The sequence below is a fragment of the Paroedura picta genome, chromosome 12, assembly GCF_049243985.1.
Source record: "Paroedura picta isolate Pp20150507F chromosome 12, Ppicta_v3.0, whole genome shotgun sequence".
NCBI lineage: Eukaryota > Metazoa > Chordata > Lepidosauria > Squamata > Gekkonidae > Paroedura > Paroedura picta.
In genome coordinates, this window is record NC_135380.1 from 41674498 (window position 1) to 41696549 (window position 22052).

The window sequence follows — 22052 nt, forward strand, 5'->3', positions numbered from 1 at the left end:
TGACTGTAAAATAAAGATTGATTGATTGATATCTGAAGAAGTGTGCGTGCTCATGAAACTTTTAGCCCAGTGGCAGTTTTAAGACCAACAAGTTCAATTCTGGGTTACTCTTTCACATGCATGCACTCAAAAGCTTATCCTCCGAATGAAACTTTGTTGGTCTTCACGATGCTCTGGACTCAAACTGGTCCTGGCTACCCACATGGATTTATACTGAGCTATAATACTGCTTGTGGCCTTGATTAAGGCCAAGGGCGTTTTAAAGCAAACAAACCAACCCAAGATGTTCATCATGTTTCCCCCTTTTTTAATACAGGATCCCAGCTCCTTCGAAAGCTCGTTGGAGGTGAAGGTGAAGACGACTCAAATGCACAGTGAGTTCCCCCTTCCTTTTACCTACGCCAGGGGTAGTCAAACTGCGGCCCTCCAGATGTCTATGGACTACAATTCCCAGGAGCCCCCTGCCAGCATTCGCTGGCAGGGGGCTCCTGGGAATTGTAGTCCATGGACATCTGGAGGGCCGCAGTTTGACTACCCCTGACCTACGCAGAGTACAAGGGACCTTCTTTTTGCCAACTTAGAGCAGGGCTCTTGGGCTTCAGCCGCTCTCTTCTCTTTGCTGGAAAAAGCAAGTAAAGTATCACTGGCTCTGCTAAACCCCTCTCCTTTCAAGGACTCTCCCGGTTGCTCACAGCGCAATATCACATATATTTAAGACCATCGGAGAAACACCTGTGTGACGAAAAAGGGGTCCCACAAGGGGAATTATGGGGAATTTGAAAACATAGCAAGAGGCCCAGTAACTGCAGGATCTTTTTTACCAATGTATGCAGGGTCCTTTTCCCAGGGAGAAACCCTTATAAAGGTGACAATTTATATTGTACTCAAGGAGATTTATTTTGGGAAAATACTGGAGCACGTTCAGAACTCAAAAATGGAGGAAATGAAGGCATTCAGAGTAGGGCTGAGTAATATTTACCTATTTCGGAAGGGTTGCAGATCAGAGGGGGGACCAGCAACATACCGGAGGCCGGTATGATGGTCCTGGAAAGGTTTCCTGAATGGGTGGGAGTTATTTAATTTTTAATATGTTTTTAAAATTGTTAAACATTTATTGGGCGATGTTGACTTCCCTTCTTCCCTCCTAAAATGAACTAACTAATATTTTGACTTGTATGCCATCCCTCTCCAGAGATCAATGAGGGGTCTGGAGGGGGTGGGAAGGGGAAGGGCCCTGGGGTGGGCATGGACAGCTATGCTTTCCAGGCATATTCGGCACGATCTTACCACTTCTTGGGTTTCTCGAAGCCTGGAGAATGTTTCAGGGGTTTCTCAATGGTCAAAAAAGGTGAAAAAGGCTACAGTAAGCAGGCCAGGTAGGCTGAAATGAACACACCAATCGGGGCGAAAACATTGGCTGAGCACACCAATCAGGGTAGCCTCTAACCATGTGCTGGAGCATGATGTCACCGGAGGCTTCTCAATCTGTGACAAGTATAAGTCCCAAGAGGAGACAATACCCCCACCCCCATTGAAACAGAAAGTGTTCTGCACGTGATTGGGGGAGCTCAGAACAGGGAGGGAAGGCAAGCACAGCAGGAGGCTCTTTCTTTCTTTTCTTGAATGGGTGGGAGAGTATTGGAGACAGCATAGGAGGGGGAATAAAACCAAGAGGCAAATCTCTGCTGAGAGAAGTTAGGGCTTCTGGAGCGCAGTCACTTAAGGGAAGCCTTTCAACCGGAACCAGGAAGTCCTTGAACTGACGCCCTGGCCATTCAGGGAAGACTATTTTGCTCCCAGGCAGGGAGCAGTAAATTATTTCGCAAAAAGGAGCCATCTATACATTTACTCATGGCGGTCTTTCAAATATCAAGGCTTATATCCACTCCAGGATATGGCATGGAAAAGGTAGGGTCACCACGAATCAATCATGCATGTTGCAGAGAGAAAATTTAAAGTGCCCAAAATCAAAGTGGAAATCTAATTCAGTGTAGACCGCAGGGATTCATCTGACTTGAAGAAGGCAAAAAGCCCCGTGCAGACTACATCTATGTTAAGGCTGAAAGAAAGCTCCTATCCCTAGGTTGCCCTGTGAGAGTCAAGACTGGGTGAGGAGTTGGTGCTGGGTCAGTGTACTACAATGGCACATATACTGCATGTGCTCCAAAGCATGCGCACACACTTTAGATCTTAGTTTACCTCAGAAAAAGAAACATTGTCCCTGTGGTGACTGAAGTCATGCTATCTCCTCTCAAAGGGCTTTCCCTCTCAGCATGTTTTTTTAAAAAATCCATGGCAGTTTTAAGGCCCTTCTGAACCAAACCCCATTGCCAAATGTCTCCTGTGTGGAAGAGAGGGCTGTCTGGCCTCTTTCCTTTTCAGCCGCCCGTTGTATGGCAGGAGCCTGCCCTTGGACTCCATCCTTGACGCTTCCCTCCAAGAAGCTGTCAGCCTATTTTATCCGATTGCCGCCACTTCCTGCCGCCCCGTCTCCTCCAGCCCCCAACTCCCTTCTTAGGTCGCATTTCCTCTCGTCCTGTCCCACCCGCCCCCGACCAATGGCCTTCAGCCACAGCCACAGCAGTGCAATGGTTGCATCTCCATGGCAATGGTTTGGTACTGGGCCTGACCAGGCCTGCCCTTCAGGAAGCCGTGCACCGTGACCCTTCTTAGCTGGGGCTTGTGATGTTGAAGCCCAGCGTAAGACTGAGGGACTGAGAAGTGCACGGAGGCATGTGGGTAAAGGAAGTGGAGCCAGAAGAGGAGCTGGAGCCAGTGTAAACAGCCTTGGCATGATAATAGATTGTAGGGGGGTGGCCATTTTTTGACACAAGACAGGACCAGACAAAGTGCATCCTCTCCCCCTTCCTGTCCTTGGCCTGCAAGGGCCAGCTGTGTTGACTCATGGCTGTCTGATACACTGCAGGCCCCCTCAGCACAATTCCAGGCCAGGATCCCAAACGCCTGTTGCATTTCAGGCCACTGATAAAGACCGACAAGCGATTCGAGGGGAGGAAGATGGAGGTGGACCTCAGGATGTAGGAGAGACAAGGATTTGCCTCACTCCCTGCTGGGCCAATCACCTCTCTCTGCACAGCCCATGAGGCGCCTGGAGGCATTTCCCCTCCGCGTAGCCTCCCTGGGGAGAGGCCTGCTGGGCGAGAGGAATATGGCAAGGAGTGGTGGTGTCAGAGGATTTAGTAAAATATGCATGCTCAAAAACAAGGCTGCGTGGTAGAAGGTCTCAGGTCCAGCCCCCAGACACCCCAGTGAACAGGTCGGAGGTGACGGGAAAGAACTGTGCCTGAGCCCCTGGACAACTAGTGCCCATCAGAATGGCTGACTCTATAGATGGCACCATCACATGTTAAATCAGGGGTAGTCAAACTGCGGCCCTCCAGATGTCCATGGACTACAATTCCCATGAGCCCCTGCCAGCATTCGCTGGCAGGGGCTCATAGGAATTGTAGTCCATGGACATCTGGAGGGCCGCAGTTTGACTACCCCTGTGTTAAATCATCAACTGTCTTTTGCTAATCATGTGAGAAAGACAGCATGGCAGGGATTTCCAGGGGAACCCTGGGGTTTTTCAAGGTCTCCCAAGGGCAGGGGTGGGCAAACTGTGGCCCTCCAGATGTCCATGGACTACAATTCCCATTTGCTGGCAGGGGCTCATGGGAATTGTAGTCCATGGACATCTGGAGGGCCACAGTTTGCCCACCCCTGCCCCAGGGGGTTCTGCGGCCTTTCCCAGAATTCCAGATGGCTGCCGACATCACTAGACATCACTGGAACCCACTTCCCCTGTTGCTATCCAGGCCCGGTCTCTTTCTCCACAGTGTAAACGGTAGATGATTCATTCATTCATTCATTCATTCATTCATTCATTCATTCATTCATTCATTCATTGGCTGGCTGGCTTCTGCATCATATTTCTGCACCTTCTCCAAAGGGGCCTGTGACTATTTCCAGGATTCCTCCAAGCCTGAGAAATATTTCAAGGGTTTCTTCACGGTCAGAAGGTTGGAAAAGGCTAGGTTGGTCTTGGATCTGGGAAAACCAGATTTGAATGCCCACTTCCAGCATGGAAGCTTCAGGGCCTGTTAGCCGTGTTGCACATATAGCACATGCTACGGGCCTGGTCTCGCATTGCATTGAAATATTATATCCTGTTGCAATAAAATAAAATCGCAGCCTCCTAGATCTTACAGGCCAAAGGGCCGAGTGCTTGCCAGTCGTCTCAGGGCTTTGCATTCATTGGCCAGAAAGCTGGAAGGCAGGAGCAGCTTTTCCTCCTGCAGTCAGGAACTTGCCAGCATACTTCTATCTCCCCCCTCCTGTTTTAATGAAGTTGACAATACAGGGAGGGGGCTCAAAATATCTCTGACGCATCTAGATGCTTCCCTCCCTCCCCCCCTTCTTTTCCTTGTTCTAGCAATGGATTTATGGTACCCAAAATAGACAGGAGGTTAAACTTCCTCTCGTTGCTCATTCTGCGGACAGGCCCCGGCTATTCCTGCCATAAATCCTACCAGTAGCTTCTCCGTCTGACTGCTTCTGTCAGGAGCAGTGGCAACCTAGCAGCCTTCCAGGGGTCATGCGTGCGAGCCAGGAGTAAGTGTGGCCACAGCCCTCTACCCAGGCACCGCTGGCTCCTGCCCAGAATGGATGGCTTTCCGCCTCCCTCCTACCTTGCTCTTCTCCTTCCTGCTTCTGTTTTGCACGGCTCCCTCTGGACGTCAAAATAACAAAGCAAGGAAAGACTTTTGACACAAGCCCAGACCCGGTGGGGATTCACCCAGCACATCAGACACGTCTGCGGGGAGCATGTGCCATTCTTTTTTTCACACCAGTGGTGACAGAGGAGCCATGTGTGAATTTGGTGACCACAGGAGCATCCGTAACAGACGATATCGCAGCTTTTCGGTCTACCTGGGCCCATTCTGCACACGTTGGATAATGCACTTTCAATGTGCTTTGCAACTGAATTTTGCCATGTGGAACAGGATATTGCATTGAAAGTGCATTATCCAATGTGTGCATAATGGGCCCCGGCTCACACCATAGATGGGCACCTAATGTCTGTTCATGTGCCAAGGGAGCTCTTAGGAAGCGGGGCCAAGAGCCATCGGGATGTAATGGTTAGAATGTCAGACCAGGTGTGAATTTTCCACTGTGCCATGGAAACTTATTGGGAGACCTTGGACCAGTCATAGACTCTCAACCTGGCCTGCCTCACAGGGTAGTTGTAAGGGGTAAAACATAGGAGAGGAGAACAATGTCAGCATCTTTGGACCTTCGTTGAGGAAAAAAGTTGAGGAGAAAAGAAATGAAGTAAATACGGAAGGGGCCAGCTGAATGAGCTGCCCTCTGGGAGGTGCATGATTCCAAGTTTACCTCTGTCTAAATCCACTTTGTTGGGGTTGGTGAACCTATTTTCTCTCAGCAGCTCCCTCCCCCCGCATGTAAAAAGAAGATAGCAAAAACTGGCCTACCTGGCCTATCTAAAAAAGTCAACCCAAGGAGAATGGACTTAAGCCTATGCACAATTCTTAAAAATCTAGTACCTGCATTTATTAATCAAGTTAAAAACGCAAGGCTCTTAGCATAGCCTCAATGAAATCAAGATGTACAGACTAATGCTTCCACTGACCTACACAGAGGCAGGCAGTGATGACCCCCCCATCTCCCCCTCTGTTCATCTTCTCTTTGAAAACCTTGCGGCAGTGATAGTCAATCTGTAGCCCTCCAGATGGACATCTGGAGGACCACAGGTTGACTACCCCTGCCTTACGGGGTCTCCATCAGCTATAATTTGGCAGCATTGTTAAATCCTCGGGTTCAGGAGGACACGGACCCTGGAGGTGATTTAAGCTCTTTATTAGAACCCCAGCACAATACAGGAAGAGAGCAAGACTGAACCAAGAATCCCACAACCAACCCCGACTTATATTCACGAGCCCCACAACAGATCTCCCCATCAGTGTGTGCTATTGGTCAGTTTCACTTTAAACTGACTGGATCCAGCAGATAGGATTCAGCTGCACATTGGTCAATTACAGTGCAGGCTTACAGTCCTGCCTTGGACCTCAAGCTTGGTCCTCAGCAGCAGGGGTCGTCAACCTGTGGTCCTCCAGATGTTCATGGACTACAATTCCCATGAGCCCCTGCCATGCTGGCAGGGGCTCATGGGAATTGTAGTCCATGAACATCTGGAGGACCACAGGTTGACGACCCCTGCTCAGCAGGACTACAGACACATCAGGCACCTTCCACACAGCTTATCTAGTCAATCAAGATGGGCAGTGAGGTCAGTCTGTCTGCAGCAGCAGAAAAGAGCCAGAGTCCAGGAGCCCCTTAAAGACTAACAATATCAGGGGCAGGGTAGGAGCTTTAGTGAGTTGCTGCTCATTTCTTCAGATCCCTAAGGTTGTCCAAGCAGCCGGAAGATATATCTCAGGGAGTCATGGGGTCGATAGATGCATCTTTTCTCTGGTGCACAAACATGTATTTGGATGCTGCATGAACAGAGACGGAGACATCTACAGCTTTTCTAATCTGCCATAACCAGCTACTGGCCAACCTCACAAGGCTGTTGTGAAGCTTACAGGAAGCTAACGCTCGGAGCACAGCAAACCCTGAAAGGACTGTGTCAGACTAAGCACGATTATTATGCAAATACTAATTGCCACTTTCCTCCTCTGTAGATCCAGGCCTGGCTCTGAGCACCGTTGTCGGAATAACTTTTGGGGCCTTTCTAATCGGAGTCCTGCTCACAGCTGCGTTGTGGTACATCTACTCTCACACACGTAAGTAGCGGGGGTCCAACCAGGCATGACCTCGGAGTTTTGTGCTTGGAGCAACCAGTGGCTTTTCCTTTTCATGCACATGAATCAAAGCTGCAGTTTAGATCTCTCTCTCTCTCTCTCTCTCTCTCTTTCTCTCTCTCTCTCTCTGTGTGTGTAAATGTGTTAGAGTAGGCCAGTGGCCCGGAAGCAGCCCTTCCAGGGCTTTCATCTGGCCCTTGAGCAACTTTATTGCTAGAGGACAGAGACTGTGTTTGGTCCTTGTCTTCTGTCCCAGTGCTAATGCTTAATGGGTGGTGGAAATGGGAGGGGGGTGGGCCTTCTGTGTGTCTATCAGGCACATTTTTAAGTGCGGAAGGGGACTTTCTTTGTCATATTGTTCCCAGATAAATTTTCCACTGTCAGATTTCCCAACTTAAGATATGGAATCTGCTTTTAAGTATTTTGCCATTCCCGTTCCTCCAGCATCGTTTCGTGACTAAGAGCAGCAGCCTCTAATCCAGAGAGCCAGGTTTGATTCCCCACTCCATCTGGGTGACCTTGGGCCAGTTGCAGTTCCCTTAGAACTGTTCTTGCAGAGCAGTTCACTTAGAGCTCTCTCAGCCCCACCTCCCTCACAGGGTGTCTATTGTGGGGAGAGGAAGGGAAAGGTGATTGTAAGCTGCTTTGAGACTCCTTCAGGAAGTGAAAAGCGGGATACAACAAAACCCAGCTCTCCTTCTTTCTTTCTTCATTTTTTTCAGCCTTCATTCTGCCATATTCTGGAAGTGTTTCTCTCTCAGTATCTAATCTTTGGGGGAAAAGGGGGGAAAGGAAAATGGTGGGAGGGCCAGTGATGCAACTGAAGACCCCATGGGGCCCGCCCCTCCTTCCTTGTGCTGACCCACAGTCTCACATTCTCTCCCAGCCACATCATTTTGTCTCTGCCGCGACCCACAAGGGTCTCACAATCAGTCCACAAGCTGCAGCCAAACAGACAATCCGCCACTTTATCTCCTGCCTGATTGTCTTGGCCAGAGTCCCCCCCTGAACTGGACAGGAAGAGAGGCCTGGTTTGTCTCTGTCTGTCAAAGGCCAAATAACTAGCTGATACTGGCAGGAAGGGGAGGAGGGGAAATCTGTATTTATCACTGCACTGCAGGGGCACTGATGGGCCATAGTGCGGAAGTGGCACCCAAAGGCTTTCTCTTTCCTCAGTCTGGGGCCAGGTCTTAATCCTGCCTTTCTTCTCCCCCGTTCGTTCTCCCTTTCTCTGCCTCAGGTCCGCTGGCCAAGATACCGCCCGTCTCGGCAAACCCCCCGGCCTCCGAAAGCAGCAGCACCAACCACAGCATCGGCAGCACACAGAGCACCCCCTGCTCCACCAGCAGCATGGCATAGCGACGTCTGGCCGGGGACCAGACAGGGCCGCCCAGCCCTCCTGAGGGGGGGAGGTGTGTCAGAACCGTGGACAGTTAACCGTGGACAGCAAAAGAGAGGCGGTGTGGGTGTGGTGGTGTTAAAGCTCCTTGTTGGGGATGGACCCATTTCAGCCAGCACTTTTCAGGCCGCTCCCCACCATCACCATCTCCAGACAAGCAGGATTGCTCTGCCAGCAAGTTCCGGCACCGTCCATTGTGCCAACACACACACACACACATACCCCAAATGGCTCTTTCTGCAAGGGACACCTGGTTGGCCTGTGGCTCACGAACCATCATTGACATCCCTGAGAGCCAGGCATTATGCTCAGGACTCAAGCTGATGAATAATCAAACCTTACGTGCCTTTGTATTTAATTCCCCCCCCCCAGTTTTTTGTTCACATCTTCTTCAGGAACTGAAATGAGAGGATCGCTCTCCTGCAGCCCTCAAGGATACTCCCGGCACCATGTGTGTTTTGACTGTTGTTGATGGCATAAAGGGCTATGTGGTGTAGTGGTTAGAGCAGCCCTTTTCAACCTTTTGACTGTGGAGGAACCCCTCAAATAATCATTCAAGCTTCGAGGAGACCTGGAGGTGATGTCAGCTGGCCACACCTTCCTGGCAACCCCCCGCACACATCCCTGAAAGTCACCAAAAGGGACTTCACCACCCACTTTAACAGACAGGTTCGAGGAGGTTGAGGGGGAGGGAGAAATAGAGGGCATTTTAAGACAGGAGTTGGCCTGCAGGCTCTGCCTTCTCCCAGGCACAGAAGAGAACAGTCAGGAGGGAGGGAGGGAGGGGGAGCAATGGAAGCAGCTGATTCCCTAGTTTGTGGGAAAGGCTGCAGACCACCTTTAGAGCTCCTGCAGACCCCCAGTGATCTGTGGACCCCTGGTTGGGAATCCCTGGGTTAGAGGGTTGTTGTGAGGTTTAAAATAAGGAAAGTCCCTGTGTTGGCAGGGACGGAAATTGTAGTCCATAGACATCTGGAGAGCTCCAGCTTGACCACCGCTGGGTTATGTAAATGTACTAGACAGATACAGTAGTTATTGATACAGAATCATTGGCCATTCCTGTAGCATAAAACAACAAAACAAGGTTTTCAGTGGGCGTTTAGGAAGAGACTTCTCATGTATGGTCCTCACATTGCAGGCTGCAGGCCTGAAAATAATTTGTGGCATCATTAACCACCTCTGCTTTCTGTTCCCACTAAATCACTGGTCCTTTTTTAGCCTGGGAAGGGGGAGTACCTTGTGAACCTTTTAGCAGCATCAGCTGCCCTCTTTCAAGGTTCAGTTCCTTCTGCAGGGTGGCTGGTCCTCAAGGCAGGTGTCTCTGGTGTTGCACACGTCAAGACATATCTCACAGCCCGTCCCTTGGTATATCTTTTCAGATACCTGTTGGGGGTTTCCCAGGCTGTGTGGCCATGGTCTGGGAGATTTAAGCCGTGACTTTTCAAGTCTCTGTAGCTGGCATATCCCGAGGTAGGACATGGCAAGATGGGAATTTCTCTGCCAGTATGGAAAGCTTCTCGCCTTGCCATGTCCTACCTCTGAGGTTATCAGCCACAGTGAACTAAAACAACAACACTGCAGCCACACAGCCCAGAAAACCCACAACAGTTAGTTGACTCCGGTTGTGAAAGCCGTTGATAATTCATTTGTTCTTCCGCTGGCAGGGGGTTTGGGCCTGTTTCTGTCTCGAATATTTCTTCCTCCTGGACATATATAATTAGTTATCTGTTTTGTCGTGGTGTGTTCGCAGGGAAACAACGCAGCTTTTGTTGTCCTGCATCTTCTTAGATTGGATGTGGAACAAAACGGCCACCGTGGGAGGGAAGGGGAAACGGTGGCCGTGACGTTCCCTTGGCAGGAAGTCCCTGGCCTGGAAATGCTGCCTTCTGACTGATGTGGACTCGGTCAGGAAGGTTCTCCGCCAAGCCTCCGCCAAACAGAAGAGCCCTGTTGGGCCAGATTGAGGGTCTGTCCAGCCCCATGCCCAGCCTTCTCCCATAAGACCCAACCTGGTGCCTTGGAAGAGCAATGCTTTACCCTCATTCACTCCATAAGCTGCTAGGACTGTGAGCTTCTGCAGCCATTCCAGCCCGAAGCAGCCAGCGCTGCTTTGAAACCCACCTCCTTTTCTGTGTGGGGTCACAGAATGCAGAGAGCCGGGCACGGAAATCCACGTCACTGACAAAGATCTAGGCCCCTCAGTGGTCATTTCATCCAGGCTGGTCCCAGTTAAAGGACTTATGGAGACTGTTGCAACTATCCAAATTGTGTTCCAAAAATGGCCCAGTGTCCTATAAGTCAAGGGTGGCCAAAGTGAGGTGCTCCAGATGTTCATGGACCACAGTTCCCATGAGCCCCTGCCAGCATGGCCGTTTGGCAGGGGCTCATGGAAATTGTAGTCCATGAAGTCTGGCGAACTACAGTTTGGCCACCCGTGCTACAATTGAAATGCAAAGTTTGTGTGTTTAATATTTCCACCATATAGAATTGATTTAAAACAGTTGTGTTCTAAAAAGGGCAGATTCTGTTATTTATTATCATGAAAATACTCTGCACTTTGGACTGAGCAAGATTAAGCACGCTTGTCTCCTGTGTGACAGGGCAGTGCAAGTGTGTTAAAAGGTCTGTCTGTTAAAAGGTTTCCCAAAATTAGCTTTGTATGCTTATTATTAGCGTCTGCTTCTCAGACTTTTGGCTTAGATCAAGTGTGTGTATTAGAATCTGTTGGTGGCTTTGAATACAAAATCAATTACGTCACCTATAATACCAACTTTAAATCCCATGGCGCCTTTAAGACCAACAAAGAGCCAGTGTGGTGCAGTGGTTAAGAGCAGCAGCTTCTGTTCTGGAGAGCCGGGTTTGATTCCCTGCTCCTCCACATGCAGACAGCTGGGTGGCCCTGGGCCAGTCATAGTCCTGTTAGAGCTGTTCTCACAGAGCAGTTCTCTGAGAGCTCTCTCAGCCCCAGCTACCTCATTGGGTGTTTGTTTTGGGTAAAGGAAGGAAAAGGTGGTCATAAGCCACTATGAGGCTTCTTTGGGTATTGAAAAGCAAGGTATAAAAAAACCAGCTCTTCTTCAAAGTTTAATTTCAGGTATTTCACGTGCATGCACAAAATCAAATAACCAGAATTTGAACTGTGGTGGTGGGAATTGGGCCAGACGACCAGGAAATCGGCAACCTCTCTGCAGCCAGAGGAAAGCCGTGCTGCTTTTCAGAGCACAGAATAATCGGGCATGAACCCTTCTTTGGGGGGCTTGAAAAGCCCCCTCCCTCCCCCAAGCAAGGAAGCCCCCTCCCTCCCCCAAGCAAGAGACAGCAAATCTACCACGCGTTTCTACTTGTATTTGATCTGTAAATATTTGTTAACCGTAATATTGTATAACATGCTGGATTTAAACTGCCACCCGTGGAAATTAAAATTTAAACTATCCCAGTTGCCAAGTGTTGTGTACATTTTTAGTGCTGAAAGCTTGCTGATCTGGGTAAGATTGACAGCTCTGGGTTGCAGAATACCTGGAGACTTTGGGGGCTGAGCTGGGAGTGGGGGGGGGGAGTTGGGGCAGGGAGGGACCTCAGGGGAGTATAATGCTGTGGAGTCCACCCTCCAAAGCAGCCCTTTTCTCGAGGGGAACTGGTCTTCGCAGTCTGGAGATGAGCTATAATTCCAGGGGGTCCCCAGGTCCCACCTGGGCACTGGCCTCCCCGGATCTGGGCATTGGTTGACCTCTGAACTCCCTTAGGAAACTCAACCATGCCCAGCGAGTGTGTGAAAGAGGGCTTGATTTGAGCCATGACTGAGATGAGCCAGGCAAGCCTGACCTCCTCAGATTTTGGAAATTAAGCAGGTCTGGCCCTGGTGGGTGCCTTGGGGGGCAAAACCATCTCTGAACAAGTCTTGCCCTGTAAGGGGGGTGGGGGCTGAGAGCTCTACGAAAACTGGGTGGCCCGAGGTCATCCAGCTGGCTGCCTGCAGGGGAGGAGGGAGGAATCAAACACCACTCTTAAGTGGGTCGCCATGCTGGTCTAAAGTGGTAGAACAAAGTTTGAGTCCAGGGGCAGCTTTAAGACCACCACAGTTTTATTCAAGGTATAAGCTTATGATTTCATTCACAGTATCTGACAAAGTGTGCTTTTTTTTCTGTTTGTTTATTATATTTATATGCCATGAGGCTCAGGGCTGCTTACATGGAACTTCGAAAACTATACATGGAACGTATTTATTCCATAACATATAAATAACTACAACAATAATAATATTAACATTAATAACTATAAGAGAGGGAATGGACTATAACAGTGCAGACGGGTCCAGGGGCTAAACGCATGAGTGGATTTCTGGGAGGGATCAGGGATCCTGTAGATGTTGCTGGTTCACTTGGCCTCAACCAAATGCCTGGCAGAAGAGCTCCCTTTTGCAGACCCTGCAGAACTGTTTTAACTCCGTCAGAGCCCTGATCTCCTCCATGCGCAAAAAAGCTTATACCTAGAATGAAACTTTGTTGAAGAAGTATGCAATATCTTCTGACAGGGTAAGCAGTAGCTCATGAAAACTCCTGCCCTGCCACGAATTTTGTTACCCTTTAAGGTACGCCTGGACTCTGGCTCTTTCCTACTGCTACAGACTGACTCACATGGCAGCCCATCTGGAGCTATCTCCATTTGAATAAACTTGAAGAGAGGGAAATAATCGTAGGATGTTTTTAAAAGCTGCCACACACATTGGGGCAGAGACCTGCTTGGGGAGAGAAAGGAAGAACCAAGGATCCAGCCACTTGGCATTGTGTTGTCCATCAATAGCAGTACTTAAAAGAGGCATTCCTCAACTCGCCCTGGGCTGAATCTGCATGGAGCTTTTATTCCAATCCCAGGTCAATTCAGTCCCTGCCGTCCCACTGAATGCGATTTCCATTTTGATTTTGTCCAATTTAAATTTACCCTCTGCAACAAGCATGAATGATCCGGAGTGACCCTACCTTTTCCCTGCAATATCCTGGAGTGGATATAACCCTCGATATCTGAAAAATCAGCATGAATAAAGGTTCAAAAGCCCTGATTGGCCAGGGCGTAAGTTCAAAGGCTTCCTGGTACCCAGGTTGCAAGTCTTCCCTTAATGGGGAAGCCCTAACATTTCTCGGCAGAAGCTCCAGAAGCCGTACCTTCTCTGGACAGAGATTTTCCTCTTGGATTTATTCCCCCTCCCCTGCTGTCTCCAATCCTCTCCCCCCCCCCCCATTCAAGAAAAGAAAGAAAGAGGCTCCTGCTGCACTTGGCTCCCCCCCCCTATTCTGAGCTTCCAAATCAGGTGCAGAACACTTTTCTGTTTCAATGGAGGGGGGGGGTAGAGGAAGACCCGAGTTCAAATCGATCTTAATTCAGCAGGATCCACAATGGAATAAACAAAGAAAGTGCAGAATCAGCCCAGAGGAGGCAAGACCTCCTCTGTGGCACCGCTAACACACAAAACAGACAGGCTTCTCATTCCAAGTGTCATCGTAAAAGCCAGCTTACATTTTCTGTGGACTTTTTCAATCTTGTTCCTCCTTCAAAGAGCAGGAGTCCCAGGAGCACCTTCAAGACTTAACAAAAATTGTGGCAGAGGAGGAACTTTTGGGAGTCGGTGTAGAGATGCACAGAAGCTCCTCCCCTGCCTCAAACTTGGTTCAGTCTTGAAGGTGCTCCTGTTCTCTTGCTCTTTTCTGCTGCTACAAACAGACAAACCCTTCTCGATCTCTCCTCCCCTAAGCTGTGTAGGATGAAGTGCAGTCTCCCATGTTGTCCTCAGCCACCCAGAGGGGCTGTGTCTGGGTGGACCAAGACGAGCAAGGTTTGCCACTGAGCGTGTACACCATTGAGCACACATTTCTATATAGTATTTTATCTGAGGCCGCTTGAACCTTGCAACAATGGCAGTTGTGAAGGGTGGTTGTCATGTGTGCGGGAGGTAATAACCACCTTCTATTGTGCCCTTAAGAGCGCATGCAGACGGCTTGATATTGCCACCTAGTGACAAATCCAAGCACTGCCAGTGCCTAACAGCTGGGCAGAAGTGGGGCTACAGGCCGAACTACATTTGACAACTGAAACTGTGGCCAGTTTGTTTGGCCCTAAGAAATAGCCTGGGGAAAGGACACAACCTGAGTGCAGATTGAAGCTCTGATACACCCCTCCATGTTGACTGTCCCATTCCCACACTTTTACAGTGGATGAGTGAGAGGGTTGTGAGTGTCCTGCATAGTGCAGGGGGTTGGACTAGATGACCCAGGAGGCCCCTTCCAACTCTATGATTCTATGATTCTATTAAACCCTTTCCTGGATAGCCCAGGCCATCCCGATCCTGTCAGATCTCGGAAGCTAAACAGGGCCGACCCAGCTAGTATTTGGATGGGAGACCTCCAGGGATTTGGGTGGTAGTTCCTCTGAGGGTCACTAGGGGGCATGAAGCGGAGCCAGGAAATGTTAAATCACATCTGAACATCCCTTGCCTGGCTGCCAGACAATTCACAGATCTCCTGGCTACACAACACACATGCTGTAGGATGAATGAATCCGAGTGAAGGTGCCCTGCCAGAGCTGATCCGAAGGTTTGTCTGCTTTAACTTCCTGTTCCCCACAGTGGTCAGCTATATCTGGGAAGCAGAGGAAGAAGGCAACAGCCCCAGCCCTGCCATTCAGCCAGATAGCTGCCTGTGGACATGGAGGCCCTATTTAGTCCCCATGTTTAATGTACACCTGTTGTCCTTGGGCTTGCCTGATCTCCTTTTAAGCCAGTGCTGTAACTTGTGAGAAAATATTCTAGAAGTAATGTACAAAGCAGTATTCCTTTTTAACTGTCCTGTAATGAACGGCTGAGTGTTTTTCTTGGGTGAGGGAGAAATAGTTATCTCTGCTCTTTCCTCTCTCCATTCCATGCATACATTTTTATCTAGGGACTTTCAGATGCTCTCCAGCACCCCATCTGCTTTGAATTTTCTTCCCCCAAAAAAAGGAACCAAGAGTAAGAATCTGTCCAAATTAATAGAGAGGAATTTACCCAAAGGCCTAAGAGAGTCTGAAATAAACATGCACCAGGAAGTTCTAATGTCAGCTTTTTTGTTTGAGAAAGTCTGTTCCACCCGTTCCACATCAATGGGGCAGAAAACATCACTTTTTTAAATTCCAAAAGTCATAGGAAGTTGCTTATAAAACAAGGAATAAAAGCCCAATTTTAAAACAACTGAAAGCTTTAATTAAAAACAAAACAATAGGTCTGAGAGTTCAATTGACCATTTAGCCTCTCTTGCTGAGGGGCAGGGAGAGAAACACAGGCAAAAGGAACAATCAAGATATTATTGCAAAATCCACCCCATATCTGTGTATTCTTGCCCAGAGGGAAAACACAAGAGTTGACAGCGGCTGATGTCATCTGTGTGGGATGAGCCGAGACCCTGATTCAGCCTCTTAAGAGCCTCAAGAAGAATCCTTGTTGAGCCAAAGGGGAGAGAAATACCTGCCAGAGGAGTGACACAACCAAGCACTGACACAATCCTTTTTGCCCACCCACTCACAATCTGCCACTTACAGTACCTGGAGACACTGTGGGAGCCAAGTAGGTGGGATTTGGAGTGGGGAGGGACCTCAGGGGAGGATAATGTGATAGTGTCCCATCCCCCCCCCCCCAGTAGCCATTTTTCCCCAGGGGAACTGATCTCTGTCAGAGAGAGATGAGCTATAATTCCAGGTGATCCTCAGCTCCTACCTGGGGACTGGCATCCCTACAACCGGATGGTACCACTACTTCGAAGTGCTGGTGGTGGAGAAGGAACTCCAGCCTTCTTTGACATGGATGTTTCAACATCCCAACCTTCTGACATGTGGATGTTTTTGAGCAATGTACCTCCCCCCCCCCCCCATGCCATACATCCTTGCCAGATATTAGCATCCGCTCAGGCTGGGGTTTGACATTTGCCCAGACAAGGCTGTGGCCAGAAGGAGTTCGTTGTTGAGCAATAAGTATTGGCAGAGTCTAGGGCAGGGGTAGTCAACCAGTGGTCCTCCAGATATTCATGGACTACAATTCCCATGAGCCCCTGCCAGGGGCTCATGGGAATTGTAGTCCATGAACATCTGGAGGACACTGGTTGACTACCCCTGCTCTAGGGGAAAGCATTTGTTAGCCTTCTCAGAGGGGCTTCTAGGGTGGCATGAGCATCTTAAGGGTGGCAGTGGGACATCTGTGCAGACTCTTGCTTTTCCTTTGGGAGATTAGCAGCCAGCCAGAACTGATGATCTCACTTGGGGAACCTTTTGGAGGTAGGAGGACATTCCAGTTAGTGGCCTGTTTGGGTGTCAGCTCTCTTCTTTCCCAGGCAGACTAGCAGACAGTGTTCCCTTTAGGCCAGGGGTGACCAAACAGTGGCTCTCTGGATGTCCGTGGACAACAATTCCCATGAGCACCTAAAAATGGGCAGCGGGTTTGTCCTGCAGGGCTTCTGATTACATTTATTACCTGCCTTTTCTCTATAGACTCAGGGTGATGCTAAGTCTCCGCAGGCCAGTGCATAAATACATACACATAAGCGATGTGCATACAAGCAAATATTTTGGGTTGGTCTGAAGCAGCAGAACAGAGTTTGAGTCCAGGGGCACCTTATAGACCAGTCGTTCTCAACCTGGGGATCAGGGCCCCTTTGGGTTGAATGGCCCTTTCATGGCGGTTGCGGCAGGGCGAGCAGCCCTTTAAAGGGGTCTCAAAGTGGCTGATAACGCTCCTCTTCCATTTCATCCACACAACAGCCTTGCGGGGTAGATCAAGATAGAGCGTTCGTCTGTCTGGAGCAGCAGAAAAGAGCGAGATAGGCATGGTGGGACAAGAGGCAGAACTGAACTGAGAAACCCCGGAAAAGAAAAAATTATATACAATCATGAACAATGGATCTTCACACCATTAGTCAGTTTTGGTTTAATTTCTGTGAAAGAACACTTGTATCATTTGATGGTTGGGGTTCACCACAACATGAGGAACTGCATTAAAGGGTCAGGGCATTAGGAAGGTTGAGAACCACTGGGATAGACCAACACAGTTGTATGTTAGGTATAAGCTTTTGTGTGCATGCATTGTATCTGACAAAGTTGAATAAAACCTTGTGGGTCTTAAAGGTGCCCCTGAACTCAAACTTTGTTTTATTCTTGCTGGATTTATGCATAACCTCCATCCGTGACATTTCGTGATTGGCTTTGCCTTTTTGCGCAGCCATTCCATGGCTGTGTGTCCCCCGCCCCCCCCCCCCCCCCCCACAGTGTCAGAATTTGTAAGATGCCCACAAGCTCGAAAACACTGGGTCCCTTTGCCCGAGGGATTTCGACAACAGGGTCAAATCAGGGCTGAAGTATCTCTTGCAGAGCCCAAGAGGGCTTCAAAGTGCTTAACTCTGGCTGGGGCTGCTCCTGAGGCAGCAGACATGCTGACATCTTCATTTAAAAGTGATCTGCTGCTCCCCATGTGTATTCTTCAGGCAAACTGATGCATAATTTTTAAAAAAACACATGACTTAGAAGACAGAGCCTGAAACACTCTGATATTTGAGCCTGCAGCGCCCCCTGCTGCAGAAAACAAAGAATCTGGCTCAGGACATAAAAGAACTAGAACTGCGGAGTTAAGTTCAACAATTGAGTCCAATGGCACCTTCAAGACCCACAGAGTTTTATTCCAGGTGGGAGCTTTCATTCCGCAGACAATGAAATGGCAATAATCAGAGTGCCGCTATAAGGAGAGAGTACATATAGAGTGCAGTTGGGAGCCTATGACATGGCGATGAAATCGTTAAAAGGCCAATTTTACTCAACTGCCATGGCATCTGCTCATTCATGCCCTGCGCAATCATTTAGGATAGTTCAATCTCTCACTGCCCTGGAGGAAGGGTGCCAAAATAATAACCAATTGGACATCAGCTGTGAGGCATTTGCGAGTCATTTTGCAGACAAAATCTTGACACAACCTCCCCCCAACCTTAGATACAGAAAGCAAACGAGAGGCCCCTTGGCCGTCTTTGGAGAGAACACTGAGTTACTTCAGGTCACTCACGCCAACTGATGCTAAAGGCAGCAAAGCCAACCACATGCCCTTTAGACCCATGTGTACGTGCGCCGAGTTATGCACCCCATGGCGCAGCGCTGGCTGCATCGGCCTGGAACAGCCAATTCGGACGCTGCCACACACAACCGACTGGGAAGCTTCAGACTCCCAGGGACGAGAGATAAGCCGGGGAGCTTCTTCCTGAAAGTAGCAACGTGGCCCAAGGGCTGGATGACCGGCCAGGGAAAGGAGAACGAATCAGACTTTGAGACCAGAGTTGATCAGAGCTCCCGGTTAGACCAGGAGATGGCATGACACCTGTTGCTTGTACACCTGTCCTGCTCCGCTGAGACTCCAGCACACAAGAGAGGCCAGTGGCTCATTCAGTCCAATGTTCTGTATCACACAGGTGCCACCAGGAGGTCAATCCGTGGGGCCAGACTTCATTGGGGAAGGCTGATTGAGCTGTTCTGCATCGGCTCCCCCAGGTTTTCTCCGTTACTTTTAAATCTCTTGGATGCTCTTTGACCTTCAAAGGGGGGGGGGAGTTTCCTGCTAACAATCTGTTGTGTCTGCAGGCATTCCAAGGGCTGAGCTTGGGAAGATCCATTGTTTGCTTGGGTATTTTTGCTGGGGTTTTCTGGTTCCGTTTTGGTTCCATTCAGTTCTTCGTTGAACCGTGCAGAGGTCACAATAAAGAGCCCAGATCCCTTCCAGTATCCCTGTCTCCTTCCAAACCCACAATCCATAGTCTGCGGCCCTCCAGATGTCCATGGACTACAATTCCCATGAGCCCCTGCCAGCTTGCACTAGATGACCCATGAGGTACCTTCCAACTCTGTTATTCTATGATTCTATGATTATCTACATGCAGCCAGTTGGGTGACCTTGTGCTGTTCTCGCAGAGCAGTTCTGTCAGAACTCTCTCAGCCCCACCTAGCTTACATGGTACCTGTTGTGGGGAGAGGAAGGGAAAGCAATTGTAAGCCACTTTGTGACACCTTTGGGTAGAGAAAAGTGGGGTATAAAAACCAGCTTTTCTTCTTCAGAGTTGAACAGGGTCAAAATGGGTGTTGTCTGTTACTCCCAAGTGAAATCCATGTGCTCTACAGGTAAACTCGAAGCATTTTTGCCTGGTATACCACCTGACAATTATTTAGAGGTATAAGCACTGTGCCTCTTGATGCATGGGAAGGAGAGTGCAAATGTTGGCTTGAAACGCAACATCAAGAAAACAAAGATCATGGCATCCGGCCCTCTCAAGTCCTGGAAAATAGATGGGAACGAAATGGAGGTAGTGACAGATTTTGTTTTCCTGGGCTCCAAGATCACTGCAGATGGGGACTGCAGCAAAGACATTAAAAGACGTTTGCTCCTAGGGAGGAAATCTATGGCAAATCTAGACAGCATCCTAAAAAGCAGAGACATCACCCTGCCAACAAAAGTGCATCTAATCAAGGCCATGGTCTTCCCAAGTACAATGTATGGCTGTGAAAGTTGGACCCTAAGGAAGGCTGAGCATCAAAGAATTGAGGCTTTTGAATTCTGGTGCTGGAGAAGACTCTTGCAAGTCCCTTGGACTGCAAGGCGAACAAACCGGTCAGTCCTAGAGGAGATCAGCCCTGACTGCTCCTTAGAAGGCCTGATCCTGAAGATGAAACTCAAATACTTTGGCCACCTCATGAGAAGGAAGGACTCCCTGGAGAAGAGCCTAATGCTGGGAGCGATCGAGGGCAAAAGAAGAAGGGGACGACAGAGAATGAGGTGGCTGGATGGAGTCACTGAAGCAGTCAGTGTGAGCTTAAATGGGCTCCGGGGAATGGTAGAGAACAGAAAGGCCTGGAGGATCATTCTCCATGGGGTTACAATGGGTCGGACACGACTTTTCAACTAATAACAACAAATAAGCACTGCACAGATACATAATGGGCTGCTTGCTTCGGTACTAAAGAACAAAATTGCTCCCTTTAGAAAAAAATCCCCCTCCCCCCCCAACAAAAACTTTCTGGCTACAGACCTGCTCATAGGAATATACAATAATAGAAAACAAAATGGGAAAGTCTCATAGGGAAAAACAATAATGCTAGGAAAACTTTAAGGCAGCAATAAAACAGTGAGAACATGAGATAGATTGACTCAACTGAGTAGTAGTAGTTGTAATAATAATAATAATAATAATAATAATAATAATAATAATAATAATAATAATAATAATAATAATAATAATAATAATAATACATTTTTATTTCTAACCAGCCTTTCCCTGAAGGCTCAAGGTGGGTAACAATGTATATAAAAACACTAATAAAGTAACAGTTTAAAATGTTCTCCATACAATTGGATCAGATTGTCCCTAATTTCCTAGTGGGGGAGGTACTGAAGTTAATATGGCGAAGAGGTGGCTGATATTTTGGGCCGGGAGGCAAGAATTTCGGTGTCTTTCTGGTCTCAGAACAGCTTCGCTTTACACAGGCTCTGTGGAACTGTCCCAAGTGCTGAAGGCCCCTGATCTCTCCAGGGACAGCATTCCACCAGGCTGGGGCCAGGGCTGAAAAGACCCTGGCCCTGGTCGAGGCCAGTTTGACATCCTTGGGGCTGGTGATCCTGAGCAAGTTCTGTTGGCTTGATTTTAACCTCCTCTGCGGGGAGAGGGAGGGGTAAGGAAGGAGGCGGTCCTGTAGGTATGAAGGTCCCAGGCCGCTTAGGGATTTGGAGGTCATAACCAGCACTTTGCACCTTACCCGATCTAGAGCCAGTGCAAGTGGAAGAGTACGAATTGAATCTGTGCTTGCCACTGCATTCTAGTCATAAGTCTGAAGTGAGCTGACACACACAGGGAACAGCACAGACATGCGACATCTGAGGAGAAATTCCCACTCCCCCTCCCTTCCCCTAACCCAAGGACAGTTCTAGCCAAGCAAGCAGTGTTGCAAACTGGAAGGAAAACAAAGGAGCAGGGAGGCAGATTCCAATTCGTTTGAGAAGTGACTGGCTGCAGTTGGGTGTCTCTGGGGAAAAGACTGAAATCCTTAGTCTTTGGTGAAAATGCCTGATGTTGCCCCAACGGCTAGATCAGACTTTTTCAACCAGGGTTTCTGGAAACCCTGGAGTTTCTTGATGGCCTTGGAAGGGTTTTCAAAATGAGTGAGATTAATTTTTATATATATATATATTTTTTTTAATTGTGAAACATTTATTGGATGATATGACCATATAGTGCCCTGTCGATCTCCCCTCCCTCCCAAAATGGCCAATGATGGGCCTGGAGGGAGTGGGAAGGGGAGGAGTCCCAGGGTGGGCATGGCCACAGATCTTTTTCCCAACCATGTTCTGCATAACATAACGTAACATAAACTATAACAGTCAAGTGATCCCTGGTTTGCTTGATCCCTGGTCTTCTTCAGGACTGTTATTTCTACTGCAGGCCAGCCCCTTCAAGGTGATTTTTTTCTTTCAAAGTACCGGATAGCACATGAATATTCAATATCCACAGACCGTTGACATCTGTGAATGTTTTGGAAATCTCAGCTGGGAGATCTCCGTTCTGTCCAGCCGTCAGTCCTACAGATGCATTCACGCCTCTCCACTCACAAACGGACACCCCACAGGTCTAGCTGGTCTTGAGAAACAAGTTGAGCCCATGGTGACTCACCCTCCCAGAGCCACGCTGAAATACGTGCGGGCGGAGAAGCTGCCTCAGCTGCGTGTCCCTGGCTAAGAAATCCAGAGGAAGGTCACTCCTCAGGCCTGTTGGGGCTTCCAAGCTGTGATT

At 48.9% G+C, this 22052-nt stretch overlaps 1 protein-coding gene across 2 annotated transcripts in view; it reads left to right on the forward strand.

The window, feature by feature from the left end:
* ENG (endoglin) overlaps positions 1-11665 on the forward strand; it is a 77633-nt gene extending 65968 nt beyond the window's left edge. For both annotated transcript variants that reach the window (XM_077305181.1, XM_077305180.1), the window contains exons 13-15: positions 317-374; positions 6708-6809; positions 8068-11665. In XM_077305181.1, coding sequence (XP_077161296.1) covers positions 317-374; positions 6708-6809; positions 8068-8186 — 279 coding nt within the window. In that variant the 3' untranslated portion in view covers positions 8187-11665. The remainder of the gene's footprint in view (positions 1-316; positions 375-6707; positions 6810-8067) is intronic.
* The last annotated feature ends 10387 nt before the right edge of the window (positions 11666-22052 follow it).